Genomic DNA, 16,172 nt, shown 5'->3' with positions numbered 1-16,172 from the left:
AAAGAGTGATCTATATAAATGAGAAAAACCTCAAAGGTTAGAGATTCTAACAAGCCCCATAGGGTATGTCTACACTACCTCGCTAGTTCGAACTAGCGGGGTAATGTAGGCATACCGGAATTGCAAATGAAGCCCGGGATTTGAATTTCCCGGGCTTCATTTGCATAAGCGGGGCGCCGCCATTTTTAAATCCCCGCTGGTTCGAACCCCGTGCCGCACGGCTACACGCGGCACGAACTAGGTAGTTCGGATGGCGGCGCCCCGCTTATGCAAATGAAGCCCGGGAAATTCAAATCCCGGGCTTCATTTGCAATTGCGGTATGCCTACATTACCCTCCTATTTCGAAATAGGAGGGTAGTGTAGACATACCCATAAAGAAGAGCCTTTCCAGAATCCTACTTGATCTTATTTAAATTTTCACATTTCCATATCCATCCTTCCCATGTCCTCAAATAAAAACTCTGAAGTCTGGCGTACCTCTAGTTCTCCACATAGAAATGTTCCTCTTGTCTGTTCATATACCACCCATTGACTGAGCTTGCCTGCTCTCTTGTCTAAATCTCTCTGAGTGCAGCCATGCTATTGCTATCTGCAATTTTCTGCCCTGTCAGACTGCCAGTCGCTCCTTATGCTTCTCTCTCTGCAAAGATTTACAATATATGGCATGTTGTGTAGCAGGGGGCATCTGTGTCTTTCCTGTGAGGAGTCGAATTATCAGTGTGTATCATAACAAGTTTTTTTTCAGTAATTAGCCAATAAAAGCAGGTGCCAAGTCACACAAATCTGACACTAGCCGATGTGATTTACCCAAAACAAGCAGTACAGAATCAATGCAGCAATCTGTTTGGCATTATGTTCAGTAGCATGATCAGAAAAAAACAACAGCACAACAGAAAGCAAAAAGTTACTTCCAGTATCATAAATTCAGCAACTTAGCATTACAGATGGGACAGTATTAAGTGGCTCCTCATGGGTAAGCATTACATTGGTTATCTGCCAACTGGGAGTTCATGTTTCTGGGGATACTTCTTGGAATATGCTGTGTGGTTAGTTGGTGGAACGTGATGGAGAGCTGACAATTACATTAAAATGTGCCTCTTGTTCCTTGCTTATATGTCATAGTCATGAATAGTAGAAAAAACAATAGAATCATTAGAAAGAGTAAAAACGAATTGTCGTGTTGTTAATGCATTGAAGAGGGGGATCAGCTCTGCTACAGATTTCCTATGTGACTTTGGGTAAACCAGTTAACCTCTGATCCCCATGGACATTTATTCCCAGCTTACCTATCCCAGCCAGCCAGCTTCCAGTGATTCAGAAACTTGGAATGGTTCTCATGATGAGCATATTTTGGATGTTAGAACTAGCTAGGGCCAGCATCACACAGGAGACAAACCGATCTGGAAACCTTCCTGATCCTTTAACTAGCAACTGTAAAACCACTGGCAAGACTATTTCCCAGATGTCATCCTCCTACAAATTGGTCTTTATTATAAGGATTTCTTTTTCTATATAGAAACCTTTTTCACTGAAAAATTTCTTGAGAAATTGTGTAAATTAGCAAGGTCACTGAATTTAAATGAAGTGTTTCAGTTTTCACTAGTTGAGGGTCTGGCTAATGATTTTTAAGGTTAAGATTTGTGGTCAGGACTAAGACACTTATATTCATGTGCACAAAGTACTGTAAAATGCTATACCTACAATTATTTACAGATACTAGCCAGTTCTTGTAATATCTGAATCGTCCTGTCCTAAGCATTTTACACATAAAGACACTGTGCCATCAGTTAAATTCAGCAACCTTGTCAATACTAGAATATTTTATTAAGTACTGTAACAAATGGATTTCAGGAATTTCAAAACTTAACTGCCAGCTCAGCAGTGACTAAGTGGCTAAAGCTATTTGCAGAGCTAAAAGGAGACAAATCACAAAGAGAGCATCTATTTAGTTCACTCCAGCCTAGTAAGCCACATCAAACTCCACTCACCATACTGGGAGTTGTGCTGACAGAGAAACAAAGGAGGTTACAAAACATAAAAGAAACTGTCTGGAATGAAAATCCGTAAGGAAATTTCACAAAAATAGAAGGATGTAAATAAAATGGTCAGTTTTCCAAACATGCATTTGTACCTCATTTATAAAGGCTATTCTAGCAAAGTTTCTTATAATTTCCAGCATGAAACAGTGGATGCAATATAGAAGGGATATGAAAGCAATCAGTGGTAATGCTGTGCCTTTGGTTATAATTTCTTCGCAGTAAGACTAGATTCCGCTGGATCCAGGAGAGCAGCTCTCATAAGAACATGCCCCCTTTTGGCTTAGATGGGGTTTATATCTCAGAGCCTTGTGCCAATTACTGCAATGGTCATGGGGACTGTGTCTCTGGAGTCTGTTTCTGTGATTTGGGCTATACAGGTAAGGCTACATTACTCATATGTGATAGCTGTAAGTATGTTTGTAATGAACTATTGTTTAAAATGTATCCTCTCATTATTTTTCTCTGCTATAGAGGAAAAATATGTCATAGATTGCACAAGCCTGGAGTGAGAATCTCTTTTTTTAATTCCATAAAAGCACATTTCATGAGCTAGTATATCCAACTCTGCCAAAATGGAACATTACAGAAGCACATACACTAGTGATGTTTTCTAACCAATATGACCTTTGAATTTTGCCATCCATATAAATGGAGAAAGAGAGAAAGAGATAAGAGAGAAAACTGGAGAAAATATTATAAACTAAAAAGTCTGCTTAGAATTCTTTTGGCCAATCTTCAAAAGAATTCCTTCTGTTTTCAGTCCCTTGGCCTTGAGATGGCATATGACCAGGAATGAACATATGTTATGACAGACATTCTGTGGAAAATTCTGTTCACTTGTGGTTTCAAGTGTTTTTATAAAGAAAAAAAACTGTGATTGACACCACCAGTTGCATATGCAACTTTTCTAAACCTCTACCACAGCAAAATAACAAATCAACATGTTTTGCACTTAAACAGAAGCAGTAGGATAACACCTTTTCTGTTTGCAAAAAGTGTTTGATCAACATGAAATATTGCAACATTCACCTGTTAACTTAAACATCTTGCTACTTGGAGAAGGGAGGTTAGGGGAGGGAGGCATATTCTGACTAGAAAGGGTATTTGTAAAGAGGATAAAATGGAGGTGCAATCGCTTCATCGTGGAGTTGTTTCATAATTTGCCAATTTACTGCATCTGATTTTCACTGTTCAGCACTATTTCAACAAAGCATCTCCTATATATTTTTTTCTTCTGAAGCCGCACATGGAACCTGTGTGTCTAATGTACCTAATCACAGTGAGATGTTCGACAGGTTTGAGAGGAAGCTGAGCCCTCTCTGGTACAAGATAACTGGAGGTCAGGTTGGAACAGGCTGTGGAACACTCAGTGATGGAAAATCTCTTTACTTCGATGGGCCTGGCAAAAGGGAGGCAAGAACTGTCCCTCTGGATACCACCAATATCAGGTCAATAGTAAATACTGCTTCTTATGTATGTATTTTAGTATTGGGCCCCCTTTATTGTTACAGCAATAAAGCAAGAGACGGTGTGAACCATTCTTGTATTTTTACTGCTACCACTACACAATTAAGGAGCAATTTAGGGAGAAAATACAGCGTGCTCCCAGCAGAAAATACTGTTTTTGAAAGCTCTGGGCAAAATCTTTCCTTGAAAAAAAAAATGAGGAAGAGGAAAAGTTAAGATTTGCAAGGGAATGGCAACCTAAAAAATGTGATCCTTTGCATCTGGAAGGATGGCTCAGCAGCAGGTTCTAGATAAAAGAGGCAGGAGGCATGGCCTTGAATTTATACAAAACCAGAGAATGCATGAAGAACCTATTCTTCAAACCTGCTGAAATCATTCTTCTTCACTTGTTCTCCTGAACCCTATACATCCTGGCAGCATGGCCATGCAGCCATTATCTACCTGCCTACTGCTGCACCATACTTCCATCTGTAAGGAGAGCAGAAATTGGAGTGGGAGTTAATGCTGTAGGATCAGGAATAAGTAATGTGATAATTAGCCACATTCTTTATGGGTGACTTCTAGAGCCCTGCACGGATACAAAGTTGGTATCCACATCTGCATGTATATCTGTAAAAATGAGCTGCAGATATCTGCATCTATAACCGCAGATGAGGATACCAGCAGATATGAAGTGGATATCTGCAGATTTGCAGGGCTCTAATGATTTCAATTATTAGATTGGACTACATAGAGTGAGCATTCCCTAATGCCACTATTTTTTCAGTCCATTTACTCCCCAATTAACTCTGTGTGTGCAGGGGCTTCAATGACATTGCTGGCATCTTGGAGGGGAGCAGCATGCAACATAACAACATCATAACAACAACTGTCTTTTTTTGAGTGTTCCATTCTTGATTGGCTGGTATTTGTGTGCATTTGATCCATGTGAGAGAGGAGATCACCTAATGTTATATCTTGAAGGGACAGATCATAAATAGACAGTGCCCCTACTATCCTGGGCCATATTTGAGAATAAGGCTACTTACTAGTTTTACCAGTAGGTGTCACTACAGACATTTACTGGGGCAAATCTGAGAAGTCCAACAACTTTCTAAAGCAAACCAGGAATGATAGTAGTTTAAAAGGGTCAAGAAGGAGCTTCATCTCCAACTCTGTAAAGTTTGAAACATTTTTAAAAATGCATATGATTTAAAACTCTGTAAAATCATAAAGCTGTCCATGTGAACATCTGGAATTAAATATGGTTTACCACAAGAGAAACACCTTTGGTTTTACAATAGGTTCTCTGTGTGGCCAGAGAATTAATAGTAAGTACAGCTTACTATGCTCTATGTTACTATGCTCTATGTTACAATTTCGAAAATCTTAAGCAATGAGTAACATAGAGCATAATGTCTGAAGTAAACATATAAAACTTGGGGTGTGTCTAGACTACTGAGTTTTGTCGACAAAAGTGGACTTTTGTCGACAAAACTATACCTGCGTCTACACTACCACTGAGTTCTGTCGACATAACGTCAACAGAACTCAGCAGTTTTGTCGACGCTGGTAAACCTCATTTTACGAGGCATAACACCTTCTGTCGACAGAGTTCTGTCAACAGAAGGTGTTATTGCCTGTAGGGTTGCGTCTAGACTACAGGGTTTTGTCGACAAAGCAGATTGCTTTGTCGACAGAACTGAATGTGTCTAGACGCTCTATGTCGACAGAAGCTTTGTCGACAGTATCTGTCGACAAAACTTCCGTCGACAAAACCCTGTAGTCTAGACGTACCCTTATATGCAAGCTGTACTTACTATTAATTCTCTGGCCACACAGAGAACCTATTTTAAAACCAACGGTGTTTCTCTTGTGGTAAACCATATTTAATTCCAGATGGTCACATGGACAGCTTTATGATTTTACAGAGTATAAAATCATTTGAATTTTTTTAAATGTTTCAAACATTACAGAGTTGGAGATGAAGCTCCTTCTTGACCCTTTTAAACTATTATCATTCCTAGTTTGCTTTAGAAAGTTGTTGGACTTCTCAGATTTGCCCCAGTAAATGTCTGTAGTGACACCTACTAGTAAAACTAGTAAGTAGCCTTATTCTCAAAACATGGCCCAGGATAGTAGGGGCACTGTTTCACAAGCAGTATTTACACCATTAGGCTGCCAATATGATACCTTCATGCAATTTTGTCACTAATTATTCACTGCCTCCTGCTCTTAATTTTGTTCCCTGTGTCTTTCTTCACTATCAGCCCAGTGAATATAGTCATACATGGAGCTGGCAACTACAGAAGCTGTATAAACTGTGGAATAGATTGTTTTCCAAGTGATGACATCTGGCTCATGAGTTGACTTGGCTCCCATCTGTGTTGCATACTCTGTTGTTAATGGCTGTGGAATAATCTCAGAGGCTTGTTTTGGGCCAAACCTTTAAAGATTGGTTGGTCAGGCTGGTCATCCTGCATAAAATGTTCCTGTTCCTCGTCTGTCTATTTATGAGAAACTACTAGTCATAAAAAGGGGATTTTACAATAGAACAGTATTTTTTTTCAAAGCAGTCACCAGATAGTGTTTAACTATCTGAATACTGTGCTATGCCTATCTATACAGGTCTGGTAATGGTTTTCAAAACCAAGGCATGCAGCAGAGGATCTATGTGAGTTCACTTTTGGGGATATGGGATTAGATACAGAATAAAACTTTCCTAGTCTCATTCCTGTAGACATGCAATACGTAACAAACACAACACACAGGCTTAGACAATTGAGCATGAGTACAAACTAGGGTTTGGAAAAGCCAAAAGACAGGAGTAGAAGATTATGGTGGTATTCATGCATAGCTGTACAAGTGACATTTGTGACACATTTAAGCTGCACTATGCTTGGCTATAGTCCAACACCTTGATTATGAGCTCGATGATAGCAGTGCAAACCAGGTGTGCCTCCCATGGAAGGAATGGGGAGATCTTGGTATGAAACCAGCATAAGTGGAGGCTCAAGTTCTTGGGCTTTCACTTTCATAAGCCACAAAGTCACCCATAAAAATAAGTATATTTAAAATTACAAAGTAAAATGTTGAAATAGATTATGTGAGTGCTTTTCAGAAGGCCGTTCATAAGGTCCCACACAAGCTAAGTAATCATGGGGGCAGAGGCAAAGGATTGTCATGAATCAAAACAGACTAGGAGACAGAAAGCAAAAGCAATTTTCAGTCATGGTGAAAAGTTAACAATAGGGCGCCTCCTGGTGTTTTACTATATCCAACTATTGCTTAATATATTTATTAATTGTCTAGGAAAGGGAGCGGGGGAAGAATGAGTAGAGAGGTAATAATGTTTGCAGATGACACAAAGTTATTTAGGTTGGCCAGAGAGGACTGTGAAGAACTTCAGAAACCTAAACAAGCTATGCAAATGGGCAAGTTGACATGGAATCTCATAATGACAATTACAAAACAAAGCTCAGTGAAGGGGAAAAGTTAAACTACCCTTTCTCCATACAGGGTTCAAATTAACTATACAAATTCAAGAAAGGGACGTGGTCATCAGTGTAGACAACTCAGAGAAAACTGCAGTTCAAAAGCAATTGTGGTCAAAAACTAACTACTATCAGGGAAAGGATCCTGAAATAGATGGGGTGGCGTGGAGGGGGATGCCACCCCAGACCCTTCATAGCCCCCCCCTTCCGATAGTTCGGCTCTGCCCCAGGTGTCCCTGATTCAGCTGCTGCTGAAACTGACCAGCAGCTGAATCAGGTAAGCCGGGAGCAGAGCAGCTCCAATTGTCCGGCAGCCGGAGCACTTCTGGGTTCCTGATGGTGCCAGACCATCAGGAGTGCCGGAGCATTGGATGCCGGACCAATGGAGTTTTACTGTATTATGCTGTTAGTAGCTTCACAAGGATAGAAGTCTAGGTGATTTTATTGCCTCACTAATGAAAACGTATTAAACTGCTTTAGAATGATTTTTTTAAATTCTGCAGGTTGAACTTCTCTAGTCCAACACTCTCGGGTCCAACAACATCTGTGGTACACCATGATTTTAGTTAGTCGGATGTCCAGTTATCATGGAGTTTGCCATAAAGTTTGTTTACATCCACCAGTCCTAGCTCTCAGTGTTCTGTGCTGTTATTAGCTCTAATTTACCCCTAAATATCTTCTAAGAACCCAGTGAGCAGTGGTAGTGTTGGTAATGCTGCTAGACCATATTGATCTCCTGTGGTTCAGCAAATTTTCTAGTTCAGCACTGATCTAAACCAAGAGTGCCAGCCTACAGAGGTTCAACCTGTATTAAAGTTTTTCCAAAATTGCTAAATAGATACACTTCACTGAATGAACAGTACATTTATTAAGCATGGTATCAACACTCCACGCAAATCCAGTTTGCTCTACAGACTCCATATTACTCCCTACTTGGGAAAAACTTCCATGGACCTAATAGGTTGTTGATTTTGGTGGGAACTTTACCTAAATTAAGAAGTGCTGAAAATAGAGTTGTTTATGCTGCATGTGAACTATGATATTTTAACAAAAAAAACTAACAGCATTATATATCTCCTGTAAGAAGACTTTCTATTTTTTAACAGACTTGTTCAGTTTTATTTACAAATTGGAAGCAAAGCCTCTGGTACTCTCTGCAACAAACCAAGAGCCAGGAATGAAGGTAATGCCCCTTTTCATTTGAAGCTAGCATTTAGCATTGTTATTGTTCATTGGACCTATTTTACAGAATTAATAAGATAATTTCATTGTTAATGCAAATTAAGCTCCCCTTTTATGAATGATACAGTTGTCATCATATATATAGTAGCCCAATGTCTGTGAGGGTACGTCTACACTACAGCGCTAATTCGAACTTAGTTCGAATTAGTTAATTCGAACTAAGCTAATTCAAACTAACACATCTAGAACTAAAAACTAGTTCGAATTAGCGTTTTGCTAATTCGAACTAGCGTGTCCACACTGATTGGACGCAGGGGGGCATTTAAGGGCAGCTGAAACCGGTTCTGGCAGGGCATCAGGTCAGTAGTTGCTTTGTGTGGCTGCTGTCTGAGGCTATCTGAGGCTCGAGCTTAAAGGGACCCCCCCTGGACAGCCGGTTCTCAGCTTTTCCTGCTTGCTTGCCAACCTCGCCGAGGGACAGCAAAGCGTTGGTCTCTGTGCCCGTCTGTGTCGGTGCTTCCCTTCGGGGGGGCCGCCACAGGTCGCAACATGGAGCCACAGCTCGCCCTGCACCTTCTGGTGCACTTTCTGGACTTGCTGCTGCAAGCCTGCCAGCAATGGCTCGAGGCTGCCTGGCACCACCTGGTGAACGTCAGCCCCCTGCCTCTCCACCTGGCCGCCCTGGGGGCTGTGGAGGAGCCGTGGCGGCGCCCCGGCACCGGCGTGCCCCGCCGCGTCTGGCATCTGGACACCATCACCGACTGGTGGGACCGCATCGTCCTGGAGCGCTGGGAGGACCGACAGTGGACCCAGAACTTCAGGATGAGGAGGGACACCTTCCTGGAGCTCTGCGAGTGGCTCGCCCCTGCCCTGCGCAGAAGGGACACTCGCATGAGGCCCGCCATCCCCCTCCAGAAGCGTGTGGCCATCGCCCTCTGGAAGCTCTCCACGCCGGACAGCTACTGATCCGTCGGGAACCAGTTCGGCATGGGGAGATCCACCGTCGGAGCGGTGCTCATGCAGGTATGACACTCGTCGGCCACCGAGCCGGGGGGGAGGGGGACTGTGAGGAGGGGATGGGCCGCCCCAGGGACAAAGGGGGGGCAGGAGGAGGCGAAAGCGCCCCGCACCGGAGGGGTCGGGCTGTCCCGGCCGTACTACACGCCGCCAGGGGGGTTGCTTCCGGGAGTGGGGCGCGGGGCATTGCCAGGGCACGAACGCTCCCAGCCATCCGGGCGCCCCACTGATTGGCGCTTTGCTGTGTCTCTCTCCGCAGGTGGTCAAGGCCATCAACCGGGTGCTGCTCCACAGGGTGGTCCGCCTCGCCGACCTGGACGCCGTCATCCGGGGATTCGGCGCCCTCGGCTTCCCCAACTGCGGGGGGGCCATCGACGGGACGCACATCCCCATCCGTGCCCCGGAACACCAGGCGTCCCATTACGTGAACCGCAAGGGGTACTTCTCCGTGATCCTGCAGGCCGTGTGTGACCACCGGGGACAGTTCACGGACATTAATGTGGGCTGGTCCGGCAAAGCACACGATGCCCGGGTGTACCGCAACTCCTCCGTGTGCCAGCAGCTGCAGGCCGGGACCTTCTTCCCCGACCGCCACATCAGGGTCGGGGACGTGGACATAGACTCATAGACTCATAGACTTTAAGGTCAGAAGGGACCCTTATGATCATCTAGTCTGACCCCCTGCACAGCGCAGGCCACAGAATCTCGCCCACCCCTCTTAGAATAATCCTCTCACCTATGTCTCAGATATTGAAGCCTTCAAATACTTTGAAGGCCCCAACATGCAGAGAGTCCTTCAGCTGTGATCTGTGCCCAATGCTACAGAGGAAGGCGAAAAACCTCCAGGGCCTCTGCCAATCTACCCTGGAGGAAAATTCCTTCCTGACCCCAAATATGGCGATCAGCTAAACCCTGAGCATGTGGGTAAGACTCACCAGCCAGACACCCAGAAAGTTCCCTATAATGAATGGTCAATTAGTTACCAAGATCATGTTATTTCATCCAACCATCCCCTTATCATAGCATCATAGAACTGGAAGAGACCTCAGAAGGTCGTCAAGTCCAGCCCTCCGCTCTAGGCAGGACCAATCCCATCTAAATCAACCCGGCCAGGGTTTTGTCAAGCTGAGACTTAAACACCTCTAGGGATGGAGACTCCACTACTTCCCTCGGTAACCCATTCCAATGCTTCACTACCCTCCTAGTAAAATAGTTTTTCCTAATGCCCGTGTGCCTGGTGGGGGATGCCGCCTACCCACTGCAGCCCTGGCTCATGAAGCCCTACACGGGGCACCTCAATCCCTCCCGCCAGGCCTTCAATGCCAGGCTGACCAGGGCCCGCATCGTGGTGGAGGGGGCCTTCGGGCGACTGAAAGCCCGCTTTCGATGCCTCCTCACCCATCTGGACCTGGCCGAGCACAACATCCCTCCCGTGGTGGCAGCATGTTGTGTGCTCCACAATTTGTGTGAGCGAAAGGGGGAGGCTTTCCTGCCAGCCTGGATGGCTGAGGCTGACCGCATGGCTGGACACTACGGTCAGCCCCGCACCGCCGCCATCCGGGAAGCCCAGCGGGGGGCCGTCCGGATCCAGGAAGCCCTGCGGGAGAGCTTCCTGGTGGAGGAGGAGGACTGACCTCTCCCTGCATGCCCCACTGGGGCCTTCTTCCACCCTACCCCCCTTCCCCTTTCCCCCCCCCCACCTACTGTAAAATAAAGACACCTGTTTTTCAACCAAAAACGTCTATTTCACATAACTGGGGTGGGGGGAGGGAGGAATGAGGGTGGGAGAGGGGAGGGGGAAACCTGGGACGAGGGAGCTGGAAGGGGAGGGAAGGGAGGAAGGGAAAGGAAAGCTCAGGGGTGGGAGTCCGGCTGCCTCTCCCGTCTCGCCACACTGCGGGTCCGGGGGCGTCGGTGGGAAATGGTTGTGGAGGGGGGGGCAGGAGGGACAGGGGGTGTGGAGGAAGCAGGAGCGGAAGCAGGAGCGGGAGCAGGAAGGGGAGCAGGAGGAGTAGGAGGAGCAGGGGGAGGAGGAAATGGGAAGCGGTCGAGCAGGCTCTGGAAGTGGCCTCGCAGGGCACGGCCCTGCTCCTCCAGGGCTTCCAGACTCCTCCGGTGCAGCCTCAGGTCCTCCTGGACCTAGTGGTCCTGGGTGCGGAGCTGGTGGTCCATGAACCGGAGGTGCCGCCTTTGGTACTCCTCCTCGTTCCTGGCTCTCCTGCTTGCCCGGGCACGGGCAGCTGCTGCAGGCGGTGTGGTGCGCCCTGCAGGCCCAGGTGCTGCAGCTGTGGTGCAACAAGACCAGCGGTCAATTACCCCAGGGGCCCAGGTGTGTGAAACCCAGCTCCCCTCTGCAAGGCCAGGGCCCCTGCAGGATCCCCAGCTGCTGCTCCTTGGTGGGCAAGGCCCAGGTGCACGGTCCCGGGGCTCCCTCTCGCCCCAGCCCCCCATACACATAAGGGGAACACGATGGTACTCACAGGTGGACGCCTCCCCGGCCTCAGATGACACAGGTGAGTGGCTCTGTGGGGTGCCTCTGGGGTCCCGGGTCCTGGGCAGGCTGGCGGCAGGCTCCTGGCTCTCAGAGCCCTCCTCCTCCTCCTCCGTCTCCAGGAGCGGGCCCTCTGCCCCGGGGTCAATCACGTCCTGGGGGGCAGGGACGGCATGAGCCCCCAGGAGGCGGTCCAGGGCGTGGAAGTGGGGCAGGCCTCCGGGTCGGCCCCTAGCTGGCAGGCCTGGGAGTAGGACTGCCGCAAGTCCTTAATTTTGCACCGGACCTGCTCCCGGCTGCGCTGGTGGCCCCTGGCGGCCAGGCTGGCAGCCATGCGGCCATAGACGGCCGCGTTCCTGTGGCTAGTGCGGAGATCGTGGACATTGGAGGCTTCCCCCCAAACCTCGATGAGGTCCACGATCTCCGCACTTGACCAAGCGGGCGCCCGCCTTTTGCGCCCCCGGGCAGGCTCCTGGGCTGGTCCTGGGGAGCAGTGGAGGGCTGGGTGTCCTCGGGTGGCTGGCTCATGGTGTGGCAGGTGCAGGGTCTGCTGGCACAGGTGCTTGCAGCCTTGCAACTGGCACAAACTGTGTAGCCAGCCCGTGGCCCTTTAAGGGCTCCGGGGCCGGGAGGGGGGCATACGAGTTTCCCTGGTGTTGGCCAGAGTGGCCACCAGGGAAACCTGGGAAGCCTTAGCCTCCCACTAGTTCGAATTAAGGGTCTACACAGCCCTTAATTCGAACTAGCTAGTTCGAACTAGGCTTAATCCTCGTAAAATGAGGTTTACCTAGTTCGAACTAAGCGCTCCGTTAGTTCGAATTAAGTTCGAACTAACAGAGCGCTAGTGTAGCGCCTAGGAAAGTTAGTTCGAACTAACGTCCGTTAGTTCAAACTAACTTTGTAGTGTAGACATACCCCGGGTCTGTAACGCTGAAATGCTGGCTGTTCCCTCTGGGGGGCGCTGTTGCCTGAAATGCTGGCTGTTCCCTCTGGGCGGCCTGTGCTGCATGAGGAGTGTGGGGCCCAAACGGTCGCTTGCTCCACTTGCTCCCCCGCGGCGGCCCAGCTGAGTGACACAGTGAGCTGAGCGGCACGGCGGGAGGAGAAGGGGGGCGGGGCGATGACGTGCGGCGTGACACCGGCTGCAGGCCCTGCCCCCGGCCATGAATGTCACTGCCCCGCCCCCCCTTCACCTCCCGCCACTCGGCTGACTTCTGCGCCGCTCGGCCAGGCTGCCGCGGGGGAGCAAGTGGCGCAAGCAGCCATTTGGGCTCCATGCTCCCCATGTAGCACAGGGAGTGCGGAGCCCAAATGGCTGTTTGACCTCTGCGGTCCTCCGAATGAGAGGCAGGAGAGGGAGGAGAGAAAGAGAGAGACAGAGAGAGAGGCAGGAGGCGGAGGGGAGCTGAGCGAGAGAGGGGGGAGGCAGGAGGAGGAGAGAGAGAGAGAGAGAGAGAGACGGAGCGAGAGACCGGAGGCTCAGGAGAGAAGACCGACGTGGAGGAGAGACCTGAAAATCCCGTCTTATGAAGGGCTAATTGGCTAGTTTTTAATACATAGCAAGTAATCTACTCCTAATTAGTCTATATTTTGAACTCCTGTTTACCTTCAAGCCACACAAACTTGATGTTAATCTTATTATATGTATTCACCTCATAAATGCAGAATTATGAGACTGAATTGAGGAAAAATGTTATTTAGGCCAAAGAAATTAATCTTTCCCTTCTGCTTACACTCATTTTTCTCATGCTCTAAGTGTAAATTTGTTTGTTTTGGTGGAGGGGAAGGATTTAGGGGAGTTCTGAAACTTGAGTTTGTAAGAATGAGGAAGCAACTCTGGGGCAGACCCTCCAGTTCCACTGGAGACACTAGAGCAGTGGTCCCCAATGTGGTGTCCGCGGGCGCCATGGCACCCACCGGGGCATTTATGTGCATCTGCCAAATGATCTGGGCTGGCCCCGGGTGCGTGGTGCATGCGCGGTACCGGCCCTGGGCACACGGCTCGTGCGCGGTGCCGGCCCCAGGCGTGTGGCTCGTGCGCGGTGCCAGCTCCGGGCGCGCGTCTCGTGCACAGTGCCAGCCCCGGGCACGCGGCGCGTGAGCAGCCCCGCCCCCAGGCGACTGGCAGTCCTGAAAGGTTGGGTACCACTGCACTAGAGCTGTGACAGTTTGTGCCAGCTGAGGATTTGATCCTATATGTTATAACTTTTATTGCATATGGACAGCTGGGAACATTATGTAATTATTTTATTGTGATTACATGCGAAAGAACACAGCTTTCCATGGAAATGTAAGATATAGTGGTAATCAGAATAGTTTTTCAAGCTAATTTGTTCTACATTGTTATGACTCTGTTCTGCCAACTGAGCAAAGAAAGTGATGACTTTTGTGTTATAGGAATGCTGTTTAAAAAAACAACATTGAAAATGAATCAAAATTAATTGTTTGTGTATTTCCTGAATGCTTTCTAATTTTCCTCCCAGAGTGTAACAACAGGACCACCGTCTGATTTGTCAGTTGGTTTTACAGCAATTTGAAAATATGCCTAGGCTTATGTGTATGACTGTGTACTGGTTCCAAGCATAATTGTGTATCAGCTCAAATAATATGCACTGTAGCAAATTGCCTCTGCATGGTTCTGTGCTCAGTATGAGGGCTAACCTCAATTCTTATGGGGATGCTGTCAGCACCACTGGGACACTGCCTGACAAGACAGGTACAGAAACAAATAACATTTTTTGTACCATTGGAAAACCTTGATGTACAAAAGATCCTACTCTCCATGTGATTTGCATCCCACAGACACTTCTCAGGCTTAGTATAATACTGCCAGTTTAAATGTAAATCTCTAAATCCTTGCACAAAGTCCTTAGAGCAATGAAAACACAGATTCTGGCATGATCAAGGTAATGTATAATTTTCATACCATGTTTTAATATCAGAAATATACAGTTTTCATTGGGACAGAGAACCCATGCTGAAATAGATGCAGAAGGCTGTTCCAATGGTCAGGGGACTGGGTTAGGCTGTGGGAGATACATGTTCAAGTCCCAATTCCATGGACTTCCTGAGTGACCTTGGGCAAGTCACTTGGCTGTGTCTACACTGCAGAGCTTTTCTAGAACACCAGAGATATTCCGGAAAAGCTCTGGTGCATCCAAGGAATTCATCTGCTTTTCTGAAAATAATTTCGGAAAAGCAGACATGTTTTTTTGGCATCCTTGTAAACTTCCTTCTGAGAGGAAGAAGGGATGTTCCAAAAGACAGTTTTTTCTCAACATTTGGCCCCATATAGACGGGCCAAATGTCAGAAAAGTCTCTTTCGAAAGAAAAGCGGAAAATGTGGTTCGCAATTTGTAAGTCTTTTTCCGACTTCTCTTTGTAGTGTAGATATAGCCTCAGTCTTTCTCTGCCTCAATTCCCAATTAGTAAAATGGGGAAAATAATGCTACCTCACAGTGGTGTTGTGAAAATAAACTAAGGGTTAGTCACGTGGTTTTGGTAAATGTTATGGACAGGTCACGGATAGTAAATAAAAATTCATGGCCCATGAACAGTCCATGACTTTTACCAAAAAATACCCCTGACTAAATCTCTACTTCTGGTGCATATTTTCTTCCCGGACCAATGCTCTGAGAGACCCTGGTCCCCACTCTTTGGATGGTCTCCAGGCACCCTGGTGCCACTGCTGTAGTGGCTCCTAGATCAATGCTACTGAGACAGTTCCCAGAGTGCCCCCTGAACTTCTGCTTGGGTGCTCTCTGGACTCAGTGGCACTGACCACTGCTCAAGCAATCCTCAGAGCCAGCTGCCCAGGGCCTCCAGAGCAGCGGTCAGTGCAGCTGCCACCGGGAACCACACAAGCAGTCGGCCCCAGGTCGCTTCAGCAGCATCCGGCATGTTTAGCCATGGGGTGCTTGAGCAGCTGACATGGGATCAGCTGTACCAGACACTGTGGAAGTCTCAGAGATTACAGAAAGTCATGGAATCCATGACTCAACCTCAGTGAGAGAACCGCAGGCTTAGGATAAATGCATTAGAAACTGTGATCTAATGATAAGAAAGTTACATTATTATCATATAAGTATTCTAAAAAAACAGTGCGATCCCAGTTGAAAGTCAAGATAAAAGTGTTTGTTAACATTGGGCTTGAGCTAATTTACACTGTATAATTTATTCAGCTAAGCAATTGAAGAGGGTGAAAAATCATAGAATAAAATAGTAATACGGAGGAAGGGCCTAATTCTCCCTTTATGTACATTGGTCTAAATCAGGGGTCTCCAAACTTTTCAGCCCGAGGGCCGCATTAACTATCAAACAGCAGTTCGGGGGCCGACTACACACTTGAGGTCCAAATAAAAAACAATCAAAACATGGATGTTGTTTTTAATTATTTATTTAAGATTATTTTATTCAGTTATTATTTAATAACACATTGATACACTACACATGAACACCTGTATTAGTGTGAATGGTGAAATTGTTTCCTGGATGCCAAAATA

At 47.1% G+C, this 16,172-nt stretch overlaps 1 protein-coding gene across 2 annotated transcripts in view; it reads left to right on the top strand.

Moving 5' to 3' along the window:
• Positions 1-16,172, top strand: part of RELN (reelin) — a 500,016-nt gene that overhangs the window by 382,803 nt on the left and 101,041 nt on the right. For both annotated transcript variants that reach the window (XM_006137543.4, XM_075926876.2), the window contains 3 exons: positions 2,260-2,417; positions 3,281-3,488; positions 8,087-8,163. In XM_006137543.4, the coding sequence (XP_006137605.3) occupies positions 2,260-2,417; positions 3,281-3,488; positions 8,087-8,163 (443 nt within the window). The remainder of the gene's footprint in view (positions 1-2,259; positions 2,418-3,280; positions 3,489-8,086; positions 8,164-16,172) is intronic.

This window comes from Pelodiscus sinensis, chromosome 1 (genome assembly GCF_052426305.1).
Source record: "Pelodiscus sinensis isolate ZL-2025 chromosome 1, ASM5242630v1, whole genome shotgun sequence".
NCBI lineage: Eukaryota > Metazoa > Chordata > Testudines > Trionychidae > Pelodiscus > Pelodiscus sinensis.
This window is presented reverse-complemented; position numbering and strand designations above follow the sequence as displayed.